This window comes from Oncorhynchus gorbuscha, linkage group LG07, assembly GCF_021184085.1.
Source record: "Oncorhynchus gorbuscha isolate QuinsamMale2020 ecotype Even-year linkage group LG07, OgorEven_v1.0, whole genome shotgun sequence".
NCBI classification, from domain to species: domain Eukaryota; kingdom Metazoa; phylum Chordata; class Actinopteri; order Salmoniformes; family Salmonidae; genus Oncorhynchus; species Oncorhynchus gorbuscha.
In genome coordinates this window covers 30,426,514-30,447,642 of record NC_060179.1, presented here as the reverse complement: position 1 = coordinate 30,447,642, position 21,129 = coordinate 30,426,514, and the positions used below count along the sequence as shown (strand labels likewise).

Here is a 21,129-nt window from a genome sequence, read left to right as displayed (position 1 = left end):
CATGCGGAGATGCGATTCGCCACCTGGTCGTCAGAAGGGGGAAAGGAGAAGATTAATTGTGTGTCGTCTGCATAGCAATGATAGGAGAGACCATGTGAGGTTATGACAGTGCCAAGTGACTTGGTGTATAGCGAGAATAGGAGAGGGCCAAGAACAGAGCCCTGGGGGACACCAGTGGTGAGAGCGCGTGGTGAGGAGACAGATTCTCGCCACGCCACCTGGTAGGAGCGGCCTGTCAGGTAGGACGCAATCCAAGCATGGGCCGCGCCGGAAATGCCCAACTCGGAGAGGGTGGAGAGGAGGATCTGATGGTTCACAGTATCGAAGGCAGCCGATAGATCTAGAAGGATGAGAGCAGAGGAGAGAGAGTTAGCTTTAGCAGTGCGGAGCGCCTCCGTGATACACACACACACACGCACACGCACACGCACACGCACACGCACACACACACACACACACACACACACACACACACACACACACACACACGCTCACACACACACTCTTCTGCTAAAAATACTGTTCTTTAGTTAGTCATGTCGTTTATAGCATAAACACTCAAAAATGAAAATATACCATTCTTGATACACACAGGAAACTGTTGAGCATGAAACACCCAGCAGCGTTGCAGTTCGTGACAAAACCCAGTGCACCTACAACCATACCCCGTTCAAATGCACTTCAATCTTTTTTCTTTCCCATTCACACACACAGTCCATGTCTCAATTGTCTCAAGGTTTAAAAATCCTTCTTTAACCTGTCTCCTCCCCTTCATCTACACTGACTGAAGTGGATTTCACAAGTGACATCAATGAGGGATCATAGCTTTCACCTGGATTCACCTGGTCAGTCTATATCATGGAAAGAGCAGGCATCCTTAATGTTTTGTACACTCAGTGTATGTTACCTCAGTTACCTCAAGTACCTCGTACCCCTGCACATTGACTGGGGACCGGTATTCCTTGTAATAGCCTCATTATTGTTATTTAATTGTGTTACTATATACTTTTTTTTAATAGTACAGTTTTCTTACTTTTTAACTCTGCATTGTTGGGAAAGTGTTCGTAGGTAAGAATTTCACTATGAAGTCTGCACCTCTTGTATTTGGCAAATGTGACAAATACAATTTTATTATTACTTACTACAGTGTTTTTGGGGGTAGATAAAACTGAAGTATTCACAATAGTATTTCAGTATATTACAACATTTTATAGTAAGTACTACACATGATCGACAGATACTTGTGTTTAGTATAGTATTCTACAGTGTACTACAGTTTCTATATAATGAAATGGTAAGTACTGTAATATTCTATCGTAAACTGTAGTATTTTTCATTCGGGGGTACTGGGTAGAACCCTTTCCAGAGGGTTCTACCTAGAATCATAAAGGGCATAGAATCAGAAACGGTCCTACTTAAACAGGTTGAAGAACCCTTAATGGTTCCTTTTTATAAGAGTGTATTTCATCTCTGACTGGGAGCCCAGAGAGCCTGTTCCCCACAGTGAGTCTCTGTAGGATTGGAGAGTGTCCTCTCTCTCTGACTGGCTGACTGGAGGAGGGAAGTGAAATGGTGCATCTCCAGTCCTCTGTGCCAAGTTTTTCAAAAGTTATCTGATCGGAAATCGGATAGGATTAAATGTCAACATAATCTCAAAAATAGTGATTAGGTTGGTTTTAATGCTGATAATCAGGATGATCTTAATCCCACTGGAAACGGTGGATTCAGGGTGGATTTAGAAAGGTAAAAGGCACGACAACGAATACATGTCAATGTAACTAAGGGGAGGAGGTTTAAAAAAAACAAAAAAAACGAAGGTTCGTTATGTTAAATTGACCGCAGTATAGTTTCTTCGTCAATTGTTATATGTCTCTCTTTAATCTAGGTACCTTTATGCATTTAGTTTACCCATCTCTGTGTCCCTATGACAGCATAGAAGTAGTACCATAACCAGTCCAGGAAACTGGCCCAAAAAACAGGTAGAGATCTGATCATGGAATCAAAAAATAAATAATAGCAATACAGAATCCAGATTATAATCCAGATTTTTTTTTTTTTAACTGGCCCCTGGTCAATAAAACTTACCTTGAGAGACTCCACAGCCTGTTGGAGCTCCTTCAGCTCCTTCTCTCTCTCCTGGATTCTCTGCTGGAGCTTCTGCTGACTCATCCCCAGCTGACTCTATGGAGAAACACTGTTCATTGAGCTATCAAGATTTATTTGTCCAGTAGTGCAATAGTATAGTATTATGATATAGGGCCATAGAGAGTAGAATTTAAATTGTAATAGAAGTCCCACTGCAAAATTATTTATCTATGTTGTTAGTTGAATTATTATGTTTGTTTACAGTACTCATATCATATAGTTGAAACAGAACTTTGGACTCAAAAGAAAATGATGGTGTGTGACAACAGCTAATGGTGATACATTTAGACAATGTTTTTCATGTAACTAATTATATGTGTTTATCTCATATTCAAACAGCTCTCCTGCTGTATATTTAATCATTTGTTTATCAGAGTCACCAACAAGTTATTCTGGTCTAACCTGTTTCTCGGTCCTCTCCGCTGCAGCTGAGACTGTATCATGGCCTTTATGATCATCCACCATACACAGATAACAGATACAATTCTGATCGGTACGACAGTAAATCTTCAGCAGTTCGTCATGACGGGAGCAGATGTTCTCCTGTAGCTGTGTGGAGGCTTTGACCAGCTTGTGCTTCTTTAGTGCAGGGACACTATCGTGAGGCTGGAGGTGAGTCTTGCAGGAAGACACCAGACACACCAGACAGGACATGAGGGCTTTCTGCTTTCTGGTCTCAGTGCAGAAATCACATGCCACATCTCCAGGTCCAGCATAGCCCAGATCAGGGGGATCAGCCTGAAGTCCTGTCTTCTTCAGTTTCTCCACCACTTCAGCCAACATGTTATTCTTTCTCAGAGCAGGCCTTGGAGTGAAGGTCTGTCTGCACTGAGGACAGCTGTAGATCCCCTTCAGATCATCCTGATCCCAGCAGCCCTCAATACAGCTCCTACAGTAACGGTGTCCACAGGGAATAGTGACTGGCTCCTTCAGTAGATCCAGACAGACAGAACAAGAGAACTGGTCCTGGTCCAGCAGAACTGCCTGCTGAGCCTTTTGGACGGTTGTTGCTCACTTTCACACGGACAAACGGCACCGAGATTCAGATAAGTTTTGTTTTCCCAGAAGAAAGTTTGTGGGAGGGGGAGGGACTTCCTGGTTCTGCCAGAAGGTGGGGTTAGTTAGCGGGAGGGAGATAGAGGAATGTCGTCCGATGCAATAATGAATATCCTGTTGCCTCGGCTGGTTTACAGGTCTACCCTGCTTTGTGACATATACTTCTGCAGCCTGGGTTGGAATCCAGCCCACTGCTATTTCAACACACTTTCCTCCAGAGCCATATATTTAGAGAGGTAACACTTATTCTCAGGGGTTGCTCCAGGTAACATGAATTGTGATCCTGGACTAAACATGAGGGCTTTCTGGTCGAAGCCTGAAGTCCCGTTTACTATATATTATCCAGATATAAATGTATACTTGATATTGAAACATAATGTAAAGTGAATGATTGATATACCTCTGTGTCCAGAATTCATTGTATACTATTGTGGGTATGAATATTATGGGTAGCCAATATACAATGAACCATTAAAAGGTACATTGTGTTCCTAGTCCAAATGTGTTATTTTTCTGATGTCTACATTAGAGTTCACTAGATAAACTACAGGGTACTAATGCAGGATGAGAAATAATAAAATACATGACTATTTCAATGTCCGTTTCCTGGAGTCGTTATTCAAAATGAGAGGCAAATAGAGCTGTCTATGAATGTAGCATGTTTCTATACCTTTTCAAAAAATACTGCGATTGTAAGAAGGGACAGATTAGATGCTATTTTGAGCTATTTAAAAGTTTAGTTCAATGTCCACATGCAAATATCCTTTGATATGATGAATCAATGTGCATTGGCCATAGCCTGACCAATCACAGTCTCTCTTAAAACGTACAGCTATGGAAACAGAACAGGACAAATGCCACGTCTTATAAAAAACTCAGACCATGTTGTTTGGTTGTTTGTATAAAGTGCAGTAGACTGTCTTTCTCAGTTAACTTTAATATGAAATATTTCAAAGATTGAATCCAAAGTGAAGTCTTCTCGCTTATATTTTACTTAATGATCATGAATGAAATAAAATGGAGTAAACATTCACCTAGTGTCAGGGTAGACACGGCCCCCGTGACCCTGACACACACACACACACACACACACACACACACACACACACACACACACACACACACACACACACACACACACACACACACACACACACACACACACACACACACACACACACACACACACACACACACACACACACACACACACAGGCACACACACACGCATACACACTGCTGCAAAATATAAGGTTCTTTAATTGCATTGTCACTCAAGTAATTTAGAACATAAAACTTAAGGACAAAAATACAGAAATCTAGTTTATTCTGGTGGTTTACTGAGAGGCAGAGGTACTGTCAATCAAAAACCGTGGAATCATTTCATTTGATTTTGCCACATCACCATCTGCTGGGTAATTGATTGAGTAGTGATTGTTTAGCACCAGATTGATACACAATATATAGGCCTAGATATATTTGAGGACATTCAACAGACTCAAATTCAAGGATCAACAGGTAAATAATAACACAACTCATTGAACAAGATACAATACAGCGGTTGTTATTCAGAATGTACATCAAAGTGATAATACATCAATATGAATGTATAAGATTGTTGTACATATGTTAGGAAATTATGATTAATATGACTGAACAAACATTTTAAATGGAACTGTAAGTAAACGTATACTCTGTTATATTATATCTGATTAACAATATGAGTTCATAAGAAGAAATTGTGTGACAGGACTAGGAGGAATAGAATGTTAATGAACACCATTTCTACTGGGCAGGAACAAATGGGTTGTGGACTGTGTAAAACATAAGGTCGTTAGCCTATGGTTGACCCAACCTGAAACTTAGCTCTGGGGTTTTTAGATTAGGCAGTGAGTGCATTCCTAGGGTTTCTGTTAATTAAACCTGTCAGTTCAGTGGTGATCGATAATGTTGAGGGGTCAAAAGTTATCTGGGAGTGTGTTAGTAAGTTAGAATGAACTCTTCACCTTACTTTGTCCTGTCGAGAGGGGGGGGGGGGGTTCGTTTAAGACAGTGAAATGACGTCATGATCTGTATTTAAACTGATGCTTTTGTTTTGAGTGGTAGCGCGCTCCGAGAATAAATTCTATTACCTATTATTTAAAGACTGGTCTGCGTCTATTTTATGCAACAAGAAATCTTACAAATTCTCATAAAATAGATGAAGGGCTTTCAATTGATGAAAGCACATTGGCATAATTAAATTATACTAACAACATACCAGACTAAAAGAGCATTAACCATCCCTCTAATATGGGGAACTCTACAGTTTACACAGCTCAGCAGAATTGTTTACGTACCCAACCCATATCCCAGGATAGAGGGGCTTAGTGAACGTGGTTTCGACTCTGTGGAGGAGGGTCATTGTGTCAGAGACGCTGTAGAAGGACAGAGTACCTACCTTGTGATCCAGGTACACTCCTACTCTGGAGGACTGAGGGCCTGATACTTTAGTCTCAACATTATTGTGTCTGAAAGTATAACCATTACCAGAGAACTCTAAACCCCAAGACTTGTCATTGTATCCAAATCTAGAGCCATTAACCATCCCTACTCTACTTATGTCTTTATATGTCACTGCTGTAAAAACAGTCCCATGATAACACTCCACCTCCCAGTAACAGCGTCCAGACAGACCCTCTCTACAAAGGACCTGCCACCAATCAGTGAATCTGTCTGGATGGTCAGGATTCGGATCGTTAACAGCCTTAACAACTGTCACCTTTCTGTTTCCCTCAGACAGAGAGATGTATTTCTGTGCTGTGTTTGGGTCCAGTGTGAGCTGACAGGAATCTTGGGGAAGAGAAGAGACCAATGAGGGGAGTTAGAACAGTAAGTTAAGGTACATACTGTACTGTATCTACCCTGTCTTTGATTACAACAGAGCAAAGATCAATGCACCACCGCTAACTAGCTAGCCATTTCACATCCGTTACACTATATCACAAGGATTGTGAGTAGTGTCAGAAAAAAGAGACCGTTAGTTACTTGGTGAAGAAACTCACATTGTAAGAAACATTCTCTAGTCTTGGGCTCTGGAGGCAGTAAAACCTCCACTGAATTCACTACAAACACATATTCACAGAGAGAGAGAATATTATCAGCATAACATATTGCACATGTACAAAGTGATGACTATAGGACCTCTGATTGGTCTAAACTAGATGTTCTTACACTATGTATTGTGTTAGTATTATTTTCAACTCACCTTTGGTGGAGATCTTGGTCCATTCTCCTTTAAGGAAGTCTTCTAGTTTCTCTCTGACATCAGAAACAGACTTATTCACATCTCCAAAGTACTGAAGAGGATGGATAACGATGCTGGGTAAGTCTGAAGAGACACTGGGACTGGAGAGAGACTGATAACTCTGTAGAGAGACAGAGAGAGTGTGAGAGAGAGAGAGAGAGAGAGAGAGAGAGAGAGAGAGAGAGAGAGAGAGAGAGAGAGAGAGCGAAAGAAGAGAGAAAGAGAGCAGATGACTGACACAATGTATTTTGTGATCATATGTTTTTTTAATGGATGCCAGAAAACATGAATACTGATATAACGAATAGAGTATAACTGACTAAATGTACAGTTTCAAGGCAGTTTAGGCAGTTCAAGGCAGTTTAGTTACCTGGAGGAAATGGATGTGATCCTCTGTGTGTGAGAGCTGCTCCAGCTCAGCGTTTCTCCTCCTCAGCTCAGCTATCTCCTGCTCCAGTTGCTCCAGGAGTCCATCAGCTTGACTCACTTGAGCCTTCTCCTGGTCTCTGATCAACTCCTTCAACTCAGAGCGCCTTCTCTCAATGGAGTGGATCAGCTCAGTAAAGATCCTATCACTGTCCTCCACTGCTGCCTGTGCAGAGTGCTGTTCAGACACAAAGAGAGAAGAGAAGGTAAAAGTGGGGAATCCCTGTTCTTTGCATACAATGCAAATAGTCTGGGTAGGCATTTGAATAGCTATTCAGGAGTCTTATGGCTTGGGGGTAGAAGCTGTTAAGAAGCCTTTTGGACCTAGACTTGGTGCTCCGGTACAACTTGCCGTGTAGTAGCAGAGAGACCAGTCTATGACGGGTGGCTTCAGACTTTGACAATTTTTTATGCCTTCCTCGGACACCGCCTGGTATAGAGGTCCTGGATGGCAGGAAGCTTGGCCCCAGTGATGTTCTGCGACGTACGCACTACCCTCTGTAGTGCCTTGCGGTCGGAGGCCGAGCAGTTGCCATACCAGGCGGTGACGCAACCAGTCAGGATGCTCTCGATGGTGCAGCTGTAGAACTTTTTGAAGATCTGAGGACCCATGACAAATCTTTTCAGTCTCCTGAGGTGGAATAGGCGTTGTTGTGCCCTCATCACGACTTTCTTGGTGTGTTTGGACCATGATAGCTTTTTTGTGATGTGGACACGAAAGATCTTGAAGCTCTCAACCTGCTCTACTACAGCCCTGTTGATGAGAATGGGAGCATGCTCGGTCCTCCTTTTTCTGTAGGCCACAATCATCTCCTTTGTCTTGATCACGTTGAGGGAGAGGTTGTTATCTTGGCACCGCACTACCAGATCTCCGACCTCCTCCCTATAGGCTGTCTCATCATTGTCGGTGATCAGGCCTACCACTGTTGTGTCGTCGGCAAACTTAATGATGGTGTTGGAGTCGTGCTTGGCCATGCAGTCATGGGTGAACTGTGAGTACTGGAGGGGACTGAGCATACACTCCCGTGGGTCCCCTGTGTTGAGGATCAGCGTGGCAGATGTGTTGTTACCTACCCCTACCACCAGGGGGCGATACGTCAGGAAGTCCGGGATCCAGTTGCAGAAGGAGGTGTTTTGTCCCGGGTCCTTAGCTTAGTAATGAGATTTGAGGGCACTGTGTCATGTTTTGTCTTATATTGTCTTGTCATTTTGCTTTTCCTTCTGTTCGTTTTCCCCCTGCTGGTCTTTTTAGGTTCGTTCCCCTTTTTCTCTCTCCCTCTCTCTCTCTCTTCTCTCTATCGTTCCGTTCCTGCTCCCAGCTGTTCCTATTCCCCTAATCAATCATTTAGTCTTCCCACACCTGTTCCTTATCTTTTCCCCTGATTAGAGTCCCTATTTCTCCCCTTGTTTTCCGTTTCTGTCCTGTCGGATCCTTGTATACTGTTCACCGTGCTGTGTCTTTGTATCGCCCTGTCGTGTCGTGTTTCCCTCAGATGCTGCGTGGTGAGCAGGTGTCTGAGTCTGCTACGGTCAAGTGCCTTCCCGAGGCAACCTGCAGTTCATTATCGAGTCTCCAGTCAGTTCTCGTGATTACGAGTGAAATTGTTTCTTATGCTTTATTTACCGCTCCGATTTGTCTAGGAGTATTGCTATTTCCTTAAACTGGATTAAAGACTCTGTTTTCACCAAGTCGCTTTTGGGTCCTCATTCACCTGCATAACAGAAGGATCCGACCAAAGAATGGACCCAGCGACTACAGACGCTCGTAACACTGCCGTCGAGATCCAAGGAGCCATGCTCGGCAGACACGAGCAGGAATTGTCTGCTGCTCGTCATGCCATGGAGAACCTGGCCGCTCAGGTTTCCGACCTCTCTGGACAGTTCCAGAGTCTTCGTCTCGTGCCACCTGTTACTTCCTGGTCTGCCGAGCCTCCGGAACCTAGGGTTAATAACCCACCTTGCTACTCCGGGCAGCCCACGGAGTGCCGCTCCTTTCTCACCCAGTGTGATATTGTGTTCTCTCTCCAACCCAACACATACTCTAGAGAGAGAGCTCGGGTTGCTTACGTCATTTCACTCCTTACTGGCCGGGCTCGAGAGTGGGGCACAGCTATCTGGGAGGCAAGGGCTGATTGCTCTAACAATTACCAGAACTTTAAAGAGGAGATGATTCGGGTTTTTGACCGTTCAGTTTTTGGTAGGGAGGCTTCTAGGGCCCTGGCTTCCCTATGCCAAGGTGATCGATCCATAACGGACTACTCTATTGAGTTTCGCACTCTTGCTGCCTCTAGTGACTGGAACGAGCCGGCGCTGCTCGCTCGTTTTCTGGAGGGACTCCACTCAGTGGTTAAAGATGAGATTCTCTCCCGGGAGGTTCCTTCAAGTGTGGACTCTTTGATTGCTCTCGCCATCCGCATAGAACGACAGGTAGATCTTCGTCACCAGGCTCGTGGAAGAGAGCTCGCGTCAACGGTCTTTTCCTGCTCCGCATCGCAACCATCTCCCTCCTCTGGCTCAGAGACTGAGCCCATGCAGCTGGGAGGTATTCGCATCTCGACTAAGGAGAGGGAACGGAGGATCACCAACCGCCTGTGCCTCTATTGCGGACTTGCTGGACATTTTGTTAATTCATGTCCAGTAAAAGCCAGAGCTCATCAGTAAGCGGAGGGCTACTGGTGAGCGCTACTACTCAGGTCTCTCCATCTAGATCCTGTACTACTTTGTCGGTCCATCTACGCTGGACCGGTTCGGGTGCTTCATGCAGTGCCTTGATAGACTCTGGGGCTGAGGGTTGTTTCATGGACGAAGCATGGGCTCGGAAACATGACATTCCTTTCAGAGAGTTAGACAAGCCTACGCCCATGTTCGCCTTAGATGGTAGTCATCTTCCCAGTATCAGATTTGAGACACTACCTTTAACCCTCACAGTATCTGGTAACCACAGTGAGACTATTTCTTTTTTGATTTTTCGTTCACCTTTTACACCTGTTGTTTTGGGTCATCCCTGGCTAGTATGTCATAATCCTTCTATTAATTGGTCTAGTAATTCTATCCTATCCTGGAACGTTTCTTGTCATGTGAAGTGTTTAATGTCTGCCATCCCTCCCGTTTTTTCTGTCCCCACTTCTCAGGAGGAACCTGGCGATTTGACAGGAGTGCCGGAGGAATATCATGATCTGCGCACGGTCTTCAGTCGGTCCCGAGCCAACTCCCTTCCTCCTCACCGGTCGTATGATTGTAGTATTGATCTCCTTCCGGGGACCACTCCTCCTCGGGGTAGACTATACTCTCTGTCGGCTCCCGAACGTAAGGCTCTCGAGGATTATTTGTCTGTGTCTCTTGACGCCGGTACCATAGTGCCTTCTTCCTCTCCGGCCGGGGCGGGGTTTTTTTTTGTTAAGAAAAAGGACGGTACTCTGCGCCCCTGCGTGGATTATCGAGGGCTGAATGACATAACGGTTAAGAATCGTTATCCGCTTCCCCTTATGTCATCAGCCTTCGAGATTCTGCAGGGAGCCAGGTGCTTTACTAAGTTGGACCTTCGTAACGCTTACCATCTCGTGCGCATCAGAGAGGGGGACGAGTGGAAAACGGCGTTTAACACTCCGTTAGGGCATTTTGAGTACCGGGTTCTGCCGTTTGGTCTCGCCAATGCGCCAGCTGTTTTTCAGGCATTAGTTAATGATGTTCTGAGAGACATGCTGAACATCTTTGTTTTTGTCTATCTTGACGATATCCTGATTTTTTCACCGTCACTCGAGATTCATGTTCAGCACGTTCGACGTGTTCTACAGCGCCTTTTAGAGAATTGTCTCTACGTGAAGGCTGAGAAGTGCTCTTTTCATGTCTCCTCCGTTACTTTTCTCGGTTCCGTTATTTCCGCTGAAGGCATTCAGATGGATTCCGCTAAGGTCCAAGCTGTCAGTGATTGGCCCGTTCCAAGGTCACGTGTCGAGTTGCAGCGCTTTCTAGGTTTCGCTAATTTCTATCGGCGTTTCATTCGTAATTTCGGTCAAGTTGCTGCCCCTCTCACAGCTCTTACTTCTGTCAAGACGTGTTTTAAGTGGTCCGGTTCCGCCCAGGGAGCTTTTGATCTTCTAAAAGAACGTTTTACGTCCGCTCCTATCCTCGTTACTCCTGACGTCACTAGACAATTCATTGTCGAGGTTGACGCTTCAGAGGTAGGCGTGGGAGCCATTCTATCCCAGCGCTTCCAGTCTGACGATAAGGTTCATCCTTGCGCTTATTTTTCTCATCGCCTGTCGCCATCTGAACGCAACTATGATGTGGGTAACCGCGAACTGCTCGCCATCCGCTTAGCCCTAGGCGAATGGCGACAGTGGTTGGAGGGGGCGACCGTTCCTTTTGTCGTTTGGACAGACCATAAGAACCTTGAGTACATCCGTTCTGCCAAACGACTTAATGCTCGTCAAGCTCGTTGGGCGTTGTTTTTCGCTCGTTTCGAGTTTGTGATTTCTTACCGTCCGGGTAGCAAGAACACCAAGCCTGATGCCTTATCCCGTCTTTTTAGTTCTTCTGTCGCTTCTACTGATCCCGAGGGGATTCTTCCTTATGGGCGTGTTGTCGGGTTGACAGTCTGGGGAATTGAAAGACAGGTTAAGCAAGCACTCACGCACACTGCGTCGCCGCGCGCTTGTCCTAGTAACCTTCTTTTCGTTCCTGTTTCCACTCGTCTGGCTGTTCTTCAGTGGGCTCACTCTGCCAAGTTAGCTGGTCATCCCGGTGTTCGAGGCACTCTTGCTTCTATTCGCCAGCGCTTTTGGTGGCCGACTCAGGAGCGTGACACGCGCCGTTTCGTGGCTGCTTGTTCGGACTGCGCGCAGACTAAGTCAGGTAACTCTCCTCCTGCCGGTCGTCTCAGACCGCTCCCCATTCCTTCTCGACCATGGTCTCACATCGCCCTAGACTTCATTACCGGTCTGCCTTTGTCTGCGGGGAAGACTGTGATTCTTACGGTTGTCGATAGGTTCTCTAAGGCGGCACATTTCATTCCCCTCGCTAAACTTCCTTCCGCTAAGGAGACGGCACAAATCATCATCGAGAATGTGTTCAGAATTCATGGCCTCCCGTTAGACGCCGTTTCAGACAGAGGCCCGCAATTCACGTCACAGTTTTGGAGGGAGTTCTGTCGTTTGATTGGTGCGTCCGTCAGTCTCTCTTCCGGGTTTCATCCCCAGTCTAACGGTCAAGCAGAGAGGGCCAATCAGACGATTGGTCGCATACTACGCAGCCTTTCTTTCAGAAACCCTGCGTCTTGGGCAGAACAGCTCCCCTGGGCAGAATACGCTCACAACTCGCTTCCTTCCTCTGCTACCGGGTTATCTCCGTTTCAGAGTAGTCTGGGTTACCAGCCTCCTCTGTTCTCATCTCAGCTTGCCGAGTCCAGCGTTCCCTCCGCTCAAGCGTTTGTCCAACGTTGTGAGCGCACCTGGAGGAGGGTGAGGTCTGCACTTTGCCGTTACAGGGCACAGACTGTGAGAGCCGCCAATAAACGTAGGATTAAGAGTCCTAGGTATTGTTGCGGCCAGAGAGTGTGGCTTTCCACTCGCAACCTTCCTCTTACGACAGCTTCTCGTAAGTTGACTCCGCGGTTCATTGGTCCGTTCCGTGTCTCCCAGGTCGTCAATCCTGTCGCTGTGCGACTGCTTCTTCCGCGACATCTTCGTCGCGTCCATCCTGTCTTCCATGTCTCCTGTGTCAAGCCCTTTCTTCGCACCCCCGTTCGTCTTCCCTCCCTCCCTCCCGTCCTTGTCGAGAGCGCACCTATTTACAAGGTACGTAGGATCATGGACATGCGTTCTCGGGGACGGGGTCACCAATACTTAGTGGATTGGGAGGGTTACGGTCCTGAGGAGAGGAGTTGGGTTCCGTCTTGGGACGTGCTGGACCGTTCACTGATTGATGATTTCCTCCGTTGCCGCCAGGATTCCTCCTCGAGTGCGCCAGGAGGCGCTCGGTGAGTGGGGGGGTACTGTCATGTTTTGTCTTATATTGTCTTGTCATTTTGCTTTTCCTTCTGTTCGTTTTCCCCCTGCTGGTCTTTTTAGGTTCGTTCCCCTTTTTCTCTCTCCCTCTCTCTCTCTCTTCTCTCTATCGTTCCGTTCCTGCTCCCAACTGTTCCTATTCCCCTAATCAATCATTTAGTCTTCCCACACCTGTTCCTTATCTTTTCCCCTGATTAGAGTCCCTATTTCTCCCCTTGTTTTCCGTTTCTGTCCTGTCGGATCCTTGTATACTGTTCACCGTGCTGTGTCTTTGTATCGCCCTGTCGTGTCGTGTTTCCCTCAGATGCTGCGTGGTGAGCAGGTGTCTGAGTCTGCTACGGTCAAGTGCCTTCCCGAGGCAACCTGCAGTTCATTATCGAGTCTCCAGTCAGTTCTCGTGATTACGAGTGAAATTGTTTCTTATGCTTTATTTACCGCTCCGATTTGTCTAGGAGTATTGCTATTTCCTTAAACTGGATTAAAGACTCTGTTTTCGCCAAGTCGCTTTTGGGTCCTCATTCACCTGCATAACACACTGTGGCGTTGAACACTAAGCTGTAAACAATGAATAGCATTCTCACGTAGGTGTTCCTTTTGTCCAGGTGGGAAAGGGCAGTGTGGAGTGCAATAGAGATTCCATCATCTGTGGATCTGTTGGGGCGATATGCAAATTGGAGTGGGTCTAGGGTTTCTGGGATAATGGTGTTGATGTGAGCCATGACCAGCCTTTCGAAGAAGTTCACGGCTACAGACGTGAGGACTGCAGGTCAGTATTCATTTAGGCAGGTTACCTTAGTATTCTTGGGCACAGGCACTATGGTGGTCTGCTTAAAACATGTTGGTATTACAGACTCGGACAGGGAGAGGTTGAAAATGTCAGTGAAGACACTTGCCAGTTGGTTAGCGCATGCTCGCAGTACATGTCCTCGTAATCCATCTGGCCCTGCGGCCTTGTGAATGTTGACCTGTTTAAAGGTCTTACTCACATAGGCTGCAGAGAGCGTGATCACACAGTCTTCCAGAACAGCTGGTGCTCTCATGCATGTTTCAGTGTTATTTGCCTTAAAGCGAGCATAGAAGTAGTTTAGTTCATCTGGTTGGCTCGTGTCACTGGGCAGCTCTCGGCTGTGCTTCCCTTTGTAGTCTGTAATGGTTTGCAAGACCTGCCACATCTGGTGAGCGTTAGATCCGGTGTAGTACGATTCGATCTTAGTCCTGTATTAATTAACGCTTTGCCTGTTTGATGGTTTGTCGGAGGGCATAGAGGGATATCTTATAAGCTTGCGGGTTAGAGTCTCACTGCTTGAAAGCGGCAGCTCTATCCTTTAGCTCAATGCCGATGTTGCCTGTAATCCATGGCTTCTGGTTGGGGTATGTACGTACGGTCACTGTGGGACGACGTCATCGATTCACTTAATGATGAAGCCAATGACTGATGTCGTGTACTCCTCAATGCCATCAGAGGAATCCTGGAAAAAAATTCCAGTCTTTGCTAGCAAAACAGACCTGTAGCTTAGCTACTTTTAGTGGTCTTGTCACTGGTGCTTCCTACATTAATTTTTGCCTGTAGGCAGGAATCAGAAGGATAGAATTATGGTCAGATGGAGGGCGAGCTTTGTATTTGTCTTTGTGTCTGGAGTACAGGTGGTCGCGTTTTTTTCACCCTCTGGTGTACTTTTAACATGCTGAAAGAAATTTGGTCTAATGGATTTAAGTTTCCCTGCTTTAAAGTCCCCGGCTGCTAGGGCACCACCTCTGGGTGAGCGTCTTCTACAGCTCATTCAATGCTGTCTAAGTGCCAGCCTCTGACTGTGGTGGTTTGTATAAACAGCTATGAAAAATTCAGATGAAACCTCTATAGGTAGGTAGTGTGGTCTACAGTTTATCATGAGATAATCTACCTCAGGTGAGCTATAGCTCAAGACTTCCTTAGATATCGTGCACCAGCTGTTATTTACAAAAATACATTTGTCTTACCAGATGCCACTGTTCTATACTGCCGATGCAGCGTATAACCAGCCAGATGTATCTTGATAATGTCGTCGTTCAGCCACGTCTCCATGAAGCATAAGATATTACACTTTTGAATGTCCCGTTGGTAGTTTAATCTTCTGCATAAGTCATCTATTTTATTGTCCAAAGATTGCAGGCTTGCTAGCAGAATGGAAGGAAGTGAGAGTTTATTCGATCGCCTACGAATTCTCAGAATGCAGCCCGTTCTCCGGCCCTTTTTTCTCCAACTCCTCTTCACGCAAATCCTGGGAGATCAAGGCATGTTCCCAAGAAAGCAATATATCGAAAGCAGTATATCGTTCGCGTCGGCCTCGTCAGACTCGTTGAAGGAAACAAAGTCGCAATAATCGCAGTCCTGATGTCCAGAAGTTCTTTCAGGTCATAAGAGACGGTAGCGTCAACATTATGTACAAAATAAGTACAAAAATAGGTTACAAACAACGCAAAAAAAACACAAAAAAACATAATCGGTTGGGGGCACGTAAAACATCTGCCTTCTCCTCCGGCGCCATCTTATATATCTGAATGTGGTAATCCAATCTGACCTTTACCAGAATTAAAAGCTATTTTGCATTTTTCTAATCTCAAAGTTAGTGATTAGGATAGTTTTGATCCTGAAAATGTTGATTATCTTAATCCCACAGGAAACGGTGGATTCAGGATGGATTTCAAAGAGGTGAAAGGCACTACAACTAATACATTTCAATGTAACTAACTAAAAAATAAATTGACCGCATAATAGGTATGTGGTCAGTTGGTAAATGTCTCTCTTTAATCTAGGTACCTTTATTCATGTAGTTTACTCATCTCTGTTTCCCTATGACAGCATAGAAGTAGTACCATAACCAGTCCAGGAAACTGGCCCAAAAAACAGGTAGAGATCTGATCATGGAATCAAAAAATAAATAATAGCAATACAGAATCCAGATTATAATCCAGATTTTTTTTTTTAAACTGGCCCCTGGTCAATAATACTTACCTTGAGAGACTCCACAGCCTGTTGGAGCTCCTTCAGCTCCTTCTCTCTCTCCTGGATTCTCTGCTGGAGCTTCTGCTGACTCATCCCCAGCTGACTCTATGGAGAAACACTGTTCATTGAGCTATCAAGATTTATTTGTCCAGTAGTGCAATTGTATAGTATTATGATTTAGTAAGAATATTATTGTAATATAAGCCCCTTTGCAAAATTATATATCTATGATTTTAGTTGAAATATTATGTTTGTTTACAGTACTCATATCATATAGCTTAATCTGAATTTTGGACTCTTAAGAAAAGTACGATACATTTAGAGATGATTTTTCATTAAACTAATTATACATGTATATATATATATATATATATATATATATATATATATATATATATATATATATATTCAAACAGCTTTTCTACTGTATATTTCATTATTTGTTCATCAGAGTCACCAACAAGTTATTCTGGTCTAACCTGTTTCTCGGTCCTCTCCGCTGCAGCTGAGACTGTATCATGGCCTTTATGATCATCCACCATACACAGATAACAGATACAATTCTGATCGGTACGACAGTAAATCTTCAGCAGTTCGTCATGACGGGAGCAGATGTTCTCCTGTAGCTGTGTGGAAGCTTTGACCAGCTTGTGCTTCTTTAGTGCAGGGACACTATAGTGAGGCTGGAGGTGCCTCTTGCAGGAAGACACCAGACACACCAGACAGGACATGAGGGCTTTCTGCTTTCTGTTCCCAGTGCAGAAATCACATGCCACATCTCCAGGTCCAGCATAGCACAGATCAGGGGGAGCAGCCTGTAGTCCTGTCTTCTTCAGTTTCTCCACCACTTCAGTCAATATGGTGTTTTTCATCAGAGCAGGCCTTGGAGTGAAGGTCTGTCTGCACTGAGGACAGCTGTAGATCCCCTTCAGATCATCCTGATCCCAGCAGCCCTCAATACAGCTCCTACAGTAACTGTGTCCACAGGGAATAGCTACGGGCTGCTTCAGTAGATCCAGACAGACAGAACAACAGAACTGGTCCTGGTCCAGCAGAACTGCCTGCTGAGCCATTTGGACTGTTGTTCACTTTCACACAGACAAAACACCGCGACTCAGATAAGTTTCGTTTTCTCAGAATAGAGTTTGTGGGAAGGGGAGGGACTTCCTGATTCTGCCAGAAGGTGAAGTTAGGGACGGAGAGAGCAATGTTGTACAATGCAAAAAATGCTAGGGTAGTTTAGGGTTAATTCTCTTTCCATAACATTGACTGACCAGGTGAATCCAAGTGAGAGCTATGATCCCTTTTTGATCCCTTATTCACTTGTTAAATCCACTTTAATAAGTGTAGATGAGGGGGAGTAGACAGGTTAAAGAAGGATTTTAAAGCCTTGAGACAATTAAGGCTTGGATTGTGTATGTGTGCCATTCAAAGTGTGATTGGGCAAGACAAAAGTTTTAAGTGCCTTTGATCCGGGTATGGTAGTAGGTGCCAGGCGCACTGGTTTGAGTGTGTCAAGAACTGCAATGCTGCTGGGTTTTTCCACACTCATCAGTTTCCCGTGTGTATCAAGAATGGTCCACCACCCAAAGGACATCCAGCCAACTTGACAACTGTGGGAAGCATTGTACTCAACATGGACCAGAATCTACAGTTGAAGTCGGAAGTTTACATACACCTTAGCCAAATACATTTAAACTCAGTTGTTTTCACAATTCCTGACATATAATCCTAGTAAAAGTTCCCTGTATTAGGTCAGTTAGGATCACCACTTTTACAAAGAGGAGGAAGGGAAGCGCTACTAAGGTACACAATAGTACATTTTGGTAAATAGAAGGTGCTCTTTGGTAAAAGGGGTAAATTGGTCATCAAAATTGAAGGAGGACCAAGGCACTCTTCATATAATTAATTAAAATGCCTTTATTAGTATGGCATGTTCAATATAATTTTTTTTTTTAAACCAACGCGTTTCAGCTGAATGGCCTTCATCAGGGAGTATAAAAAAAATGGAATACTATGTCCTCTTTTGAACAGCTTTTCCAATTAGCCCTAATTGGAAGAGGGAGTGGTTACAAACTTGATTGGACACACCTAGCAAGCTACTCCCAGCCGAATTGGTTTAAAAAACACGTTGTTTCTATTGAACATGCCATACTAATAAAGGCATTTTAATTAATTATATGAAGAGTGCCTTGGTCCTCCTTTCTTTTTTGAGGATCACCACTTTATTTTAAGAATGTTAAATAGCAGAATAATAGTAGAGAGAATGAATACTCAATTAGTATTTGGTATCTTTGCCTTTAAATAGTTTAACTTGAGTCAAACGTCAGGTAGCCTTCCACAAGCTTTCCACAATAAGTTAGGTGAATTTTGGCCCATTCCTCCTGACAGAGCTGGTGCAACTGAGTCAGGTTTCAAGGCCTCCTTGCTCGCACACGCTTTTTCAGTTCTGCCCACAAATCTTCTATTGGATTGAGGTCAGGGCTTTGTGATGGCCACTCCAATACCTTGACTTTGTCGTCCTTAAGCCATTTTGCCACAACTTTGGAAGTATGCTTGGGGTCATTGTCCATTTGGAAGACCCATTTGCCACCAAGCTGACTGATGTCTTGAGATGTTGCTTCAATATATTCACATCATTTTCCTACCTCGTTATGCCATCCATTTTGTGAAGTGCACCAGTCCCTCCTGCAGCAAAGCACTGCCACAACATGATGCTGCCACCCCTGTGCTTCACGGTTGGGATGAGGTTCTTCGGCTTGCAAGCCTCCCCTTTTTTCCTCCAAACATAACGATGGTCATTATGGCCAAACAGTTATATTTTTGTTTCATCAGACCAGAGGACATTTCTCCAAAAAAGTACCAGCTTTGTACCTATGTGCTGTTGCAAACCGTAATCTGGCTCTTTTTAATGGTGGTTTTGGAGCAGTGGCTTCTTCCTTGCTGACTGGCCTTTCAGGTTATGTCGATATAGCACTCGTTATTACTGTGGATATAGATACTTTTGTACCTGTTTCCTCCAGCATCTTCACAATGTCCTTTGCTGTTGTTCTGGGATTGATTTGCACTTTTTGCACCAAAGTACGTTAATCTCTAGGAGACAGAACGCGTCTACTTCCTGAGTGGTATGATGACCATGTGGTCCCATGGGTGTTTATACTTGCGTACTATTGTTTGTACAGATGAACGTGGTACTTTCAGGCATTTGGAAATTGCTCCCAAGGATGAACCAGACTTGTGGAGGTCTACGATTTATTTTCTGGGGTCTTGGCTGATTTCTTTTGATTCCCATGATGTCAAGCAAAGAGGCACTGAGTTTGAAGGTAGGCCTTGAAATATATCCACAGGTACACCTCCAATTGACTCAAATGATGTCAATTAGCCTATCGGAAGCTTCTAAAGCCATGACTTAATTTTCTGGAATTTTCCAAGCTGTTTAAAGGCACATTCAACTTAGTGTATGTAAACTTCTGTCCCACTGGAATTGTGATACAGTGAAATATAAGTGAAATAATCTGTCTGTAAACAATTGTTGGAAAAATGACTCGTGTCATGCACAAAGTAGATGTCCTAAACGACTTGCCAAAACTACAGTTTGTTAACAAGAAATGTGTGGAGTGGTTGAAAAACGAGTTAATGACTCCAACCTAAGTGTATGTAAACTTCCGACTTCAACTGTATGTGGTACGCTTTCGACACCTTGTAGAGTCCATGCCCAGACGAATTGAAACTGTTCTGAAAGCAAAAGGGGGTGCAACTCAATATTAGGAAGGTGTTCCTAATGTTTTGTACACTCCATATACTTCTGAAACATGGGTTCGAATCCTGCCCACTGCTATTTCAACACACTTTCCCCCAGAAGCATATTTATAGAGGTAACATCTTCTCCAACAGGGGGCGCTCCAGTAACATACATTGTGATCCAGGACTAAACATTACAGCAGCCTATTTAGAGGTAACATCTTCTCCAACAGGGGGCGCTCCAGTAACATACATTGTGATCCAGGACTAAACATTACAGCAGCCTATTCACATACGTTTTGGCTCAAAGCGCAATACTAGTAAATCACTTTCATTATAAGTTCATGGTTCCTACCTTCACTATATATTAGTCAGGCATAAATGTATACTGGATATTGAAACAGAAAGCACAGTTAATGACTGATTAGCCTCTGTGTGTATTGTGTTGCATAATCTACCCGATTGTGATCAACCACTTGAACATTATGGGTAGCCAACATACCATGAAACATCAAAAAAGGTACTATGTGTACCTAGTCCAAATGTGTTATTTTTCTGATGTCTACATTAGAGTTCACTAGATAAACTAAAGGGTACTAATGCAGGATGAGAAATAATAAAATACAGGACTATTTCTTTGTAATTTTTCTGTGGTCTATGATAATCTATCCTTTTTTCAAAACGAGTGGCATATAGAACTGTCTATGAATGCAGCATGTTCCCATACTTTTCAAAAATCCTGCAGATTGTAAAAAGTGCAAGATTAGCTGCTATATTGAGCGTTTTGAAAGGTGAATTCAATGTCCACATGCAAATGACCTTTGTTTGATATGATACATCTGTAGTCGTAAAAGGGGAGAAGTTCATTGAGAGAGAAATATGATTAAAAGCTTGGCCCAGTCAATGAGATGTTGCGGTGAGATGATATTACCTTTTTCTTTCACTTTTTTTTCAGTGGCCTGACCCATCACATTATTTTCCAAATGGAACATGAATTCAGAACAGGACAAATGCCAAGTCTTGCCAAGTCTTATAAAATACTTCCTAAGTTAACTTAGGAAGTATTTTTTCCACCAGCCTAATGTCCATTTCTCGTGTTTCTTGGCCCAAGCAAGTCTCTTCTTATTGGTGTCCTTTAATAGTGGTTTCTTTGCAGCAATTCGACCATGAAGGCCTGATTCACGCAGTCTGTTACTTGCACTCTGTGAAGCATTTATTTGGGCTGAAATCTGAGGTGCAGTTAACTAATGAACTTATCCTCTGCAGCAGAAGTAACTCTGGGTCTTCCTTTCCTGTGGCGGTCCTCATGAGAGCCAGTTTCATCATATCGCTTGATGGTTTTTTGCAACTGCACTTGAAGAAACTTTCAAAGTTCTTGAAATGTTCCACATTGACTGACCTTCATGTCTTAAAGTAATGATGGACTGTTATTTATGTTTGCTTATTTGAGCTGTTCTTGCCATAATGTGGACTTGGTCTTTACTAAA

At 44.1% G+C, this 21,129-nt stretch overlaps 2 protein-coding genes across 2 annotated transcripts; both read right to left on the bottom strand.

The window, feature by feature from the left end:
- Nucleotides 1-280: 280 nt before the first annotated feature.
- Nucleotides 281-3,425, bottom strand: LOC124038982 (E3 ubiquitin-protein ligase TRIM47-like). The gene is made up of 4 exons (XM_046354885.1): nt 3,410-3,425; nt 2,548-3,155; nt 2,086-2,181; nt 281-340 (listed from the first exon to the last, which is right to left on the bottom strand). Exons 1-4 carry the CDS (start codon nt 3,423-3,425, stop codon nt 314-316), a joined length of 747 nt encoding a protein of 248 aa, XP_046210841.1. The 3' UTR covers nt 281-313.
- Nucleotides 3,426-4,441: 1,016 nt separating this feature from the next.
- Nucleotides 4,442-17,158, bottom strand: LOC124039778 (tripartite motif-containing protein 16-like protein). The gene is made up of 6 exons (XM_046356141.1): nt 16,381-17,158; nt 15,911-16,006; nt 6,858-7,091; nt 6,449-6,608; nt 6,246-6,305; nt 4,442-6,033 (listed from the first exon to the last, which is right to left on the bottom strand). The coding sequence occupies exons 1-6, from the start codon at nt 16,972-16,974 to the stop codon at nt 5,504-5,506; spliced, it is 1,674 nt and encodes a 557-aa protein (XP_046212097.1). The 5' UTR covers nt 16,975-17,158; the 3' UTR covers nt 4,442-5,503.
- Between the last annotated feature and the right edge of the window lie 3,971 nt (nt 17,159-21,129).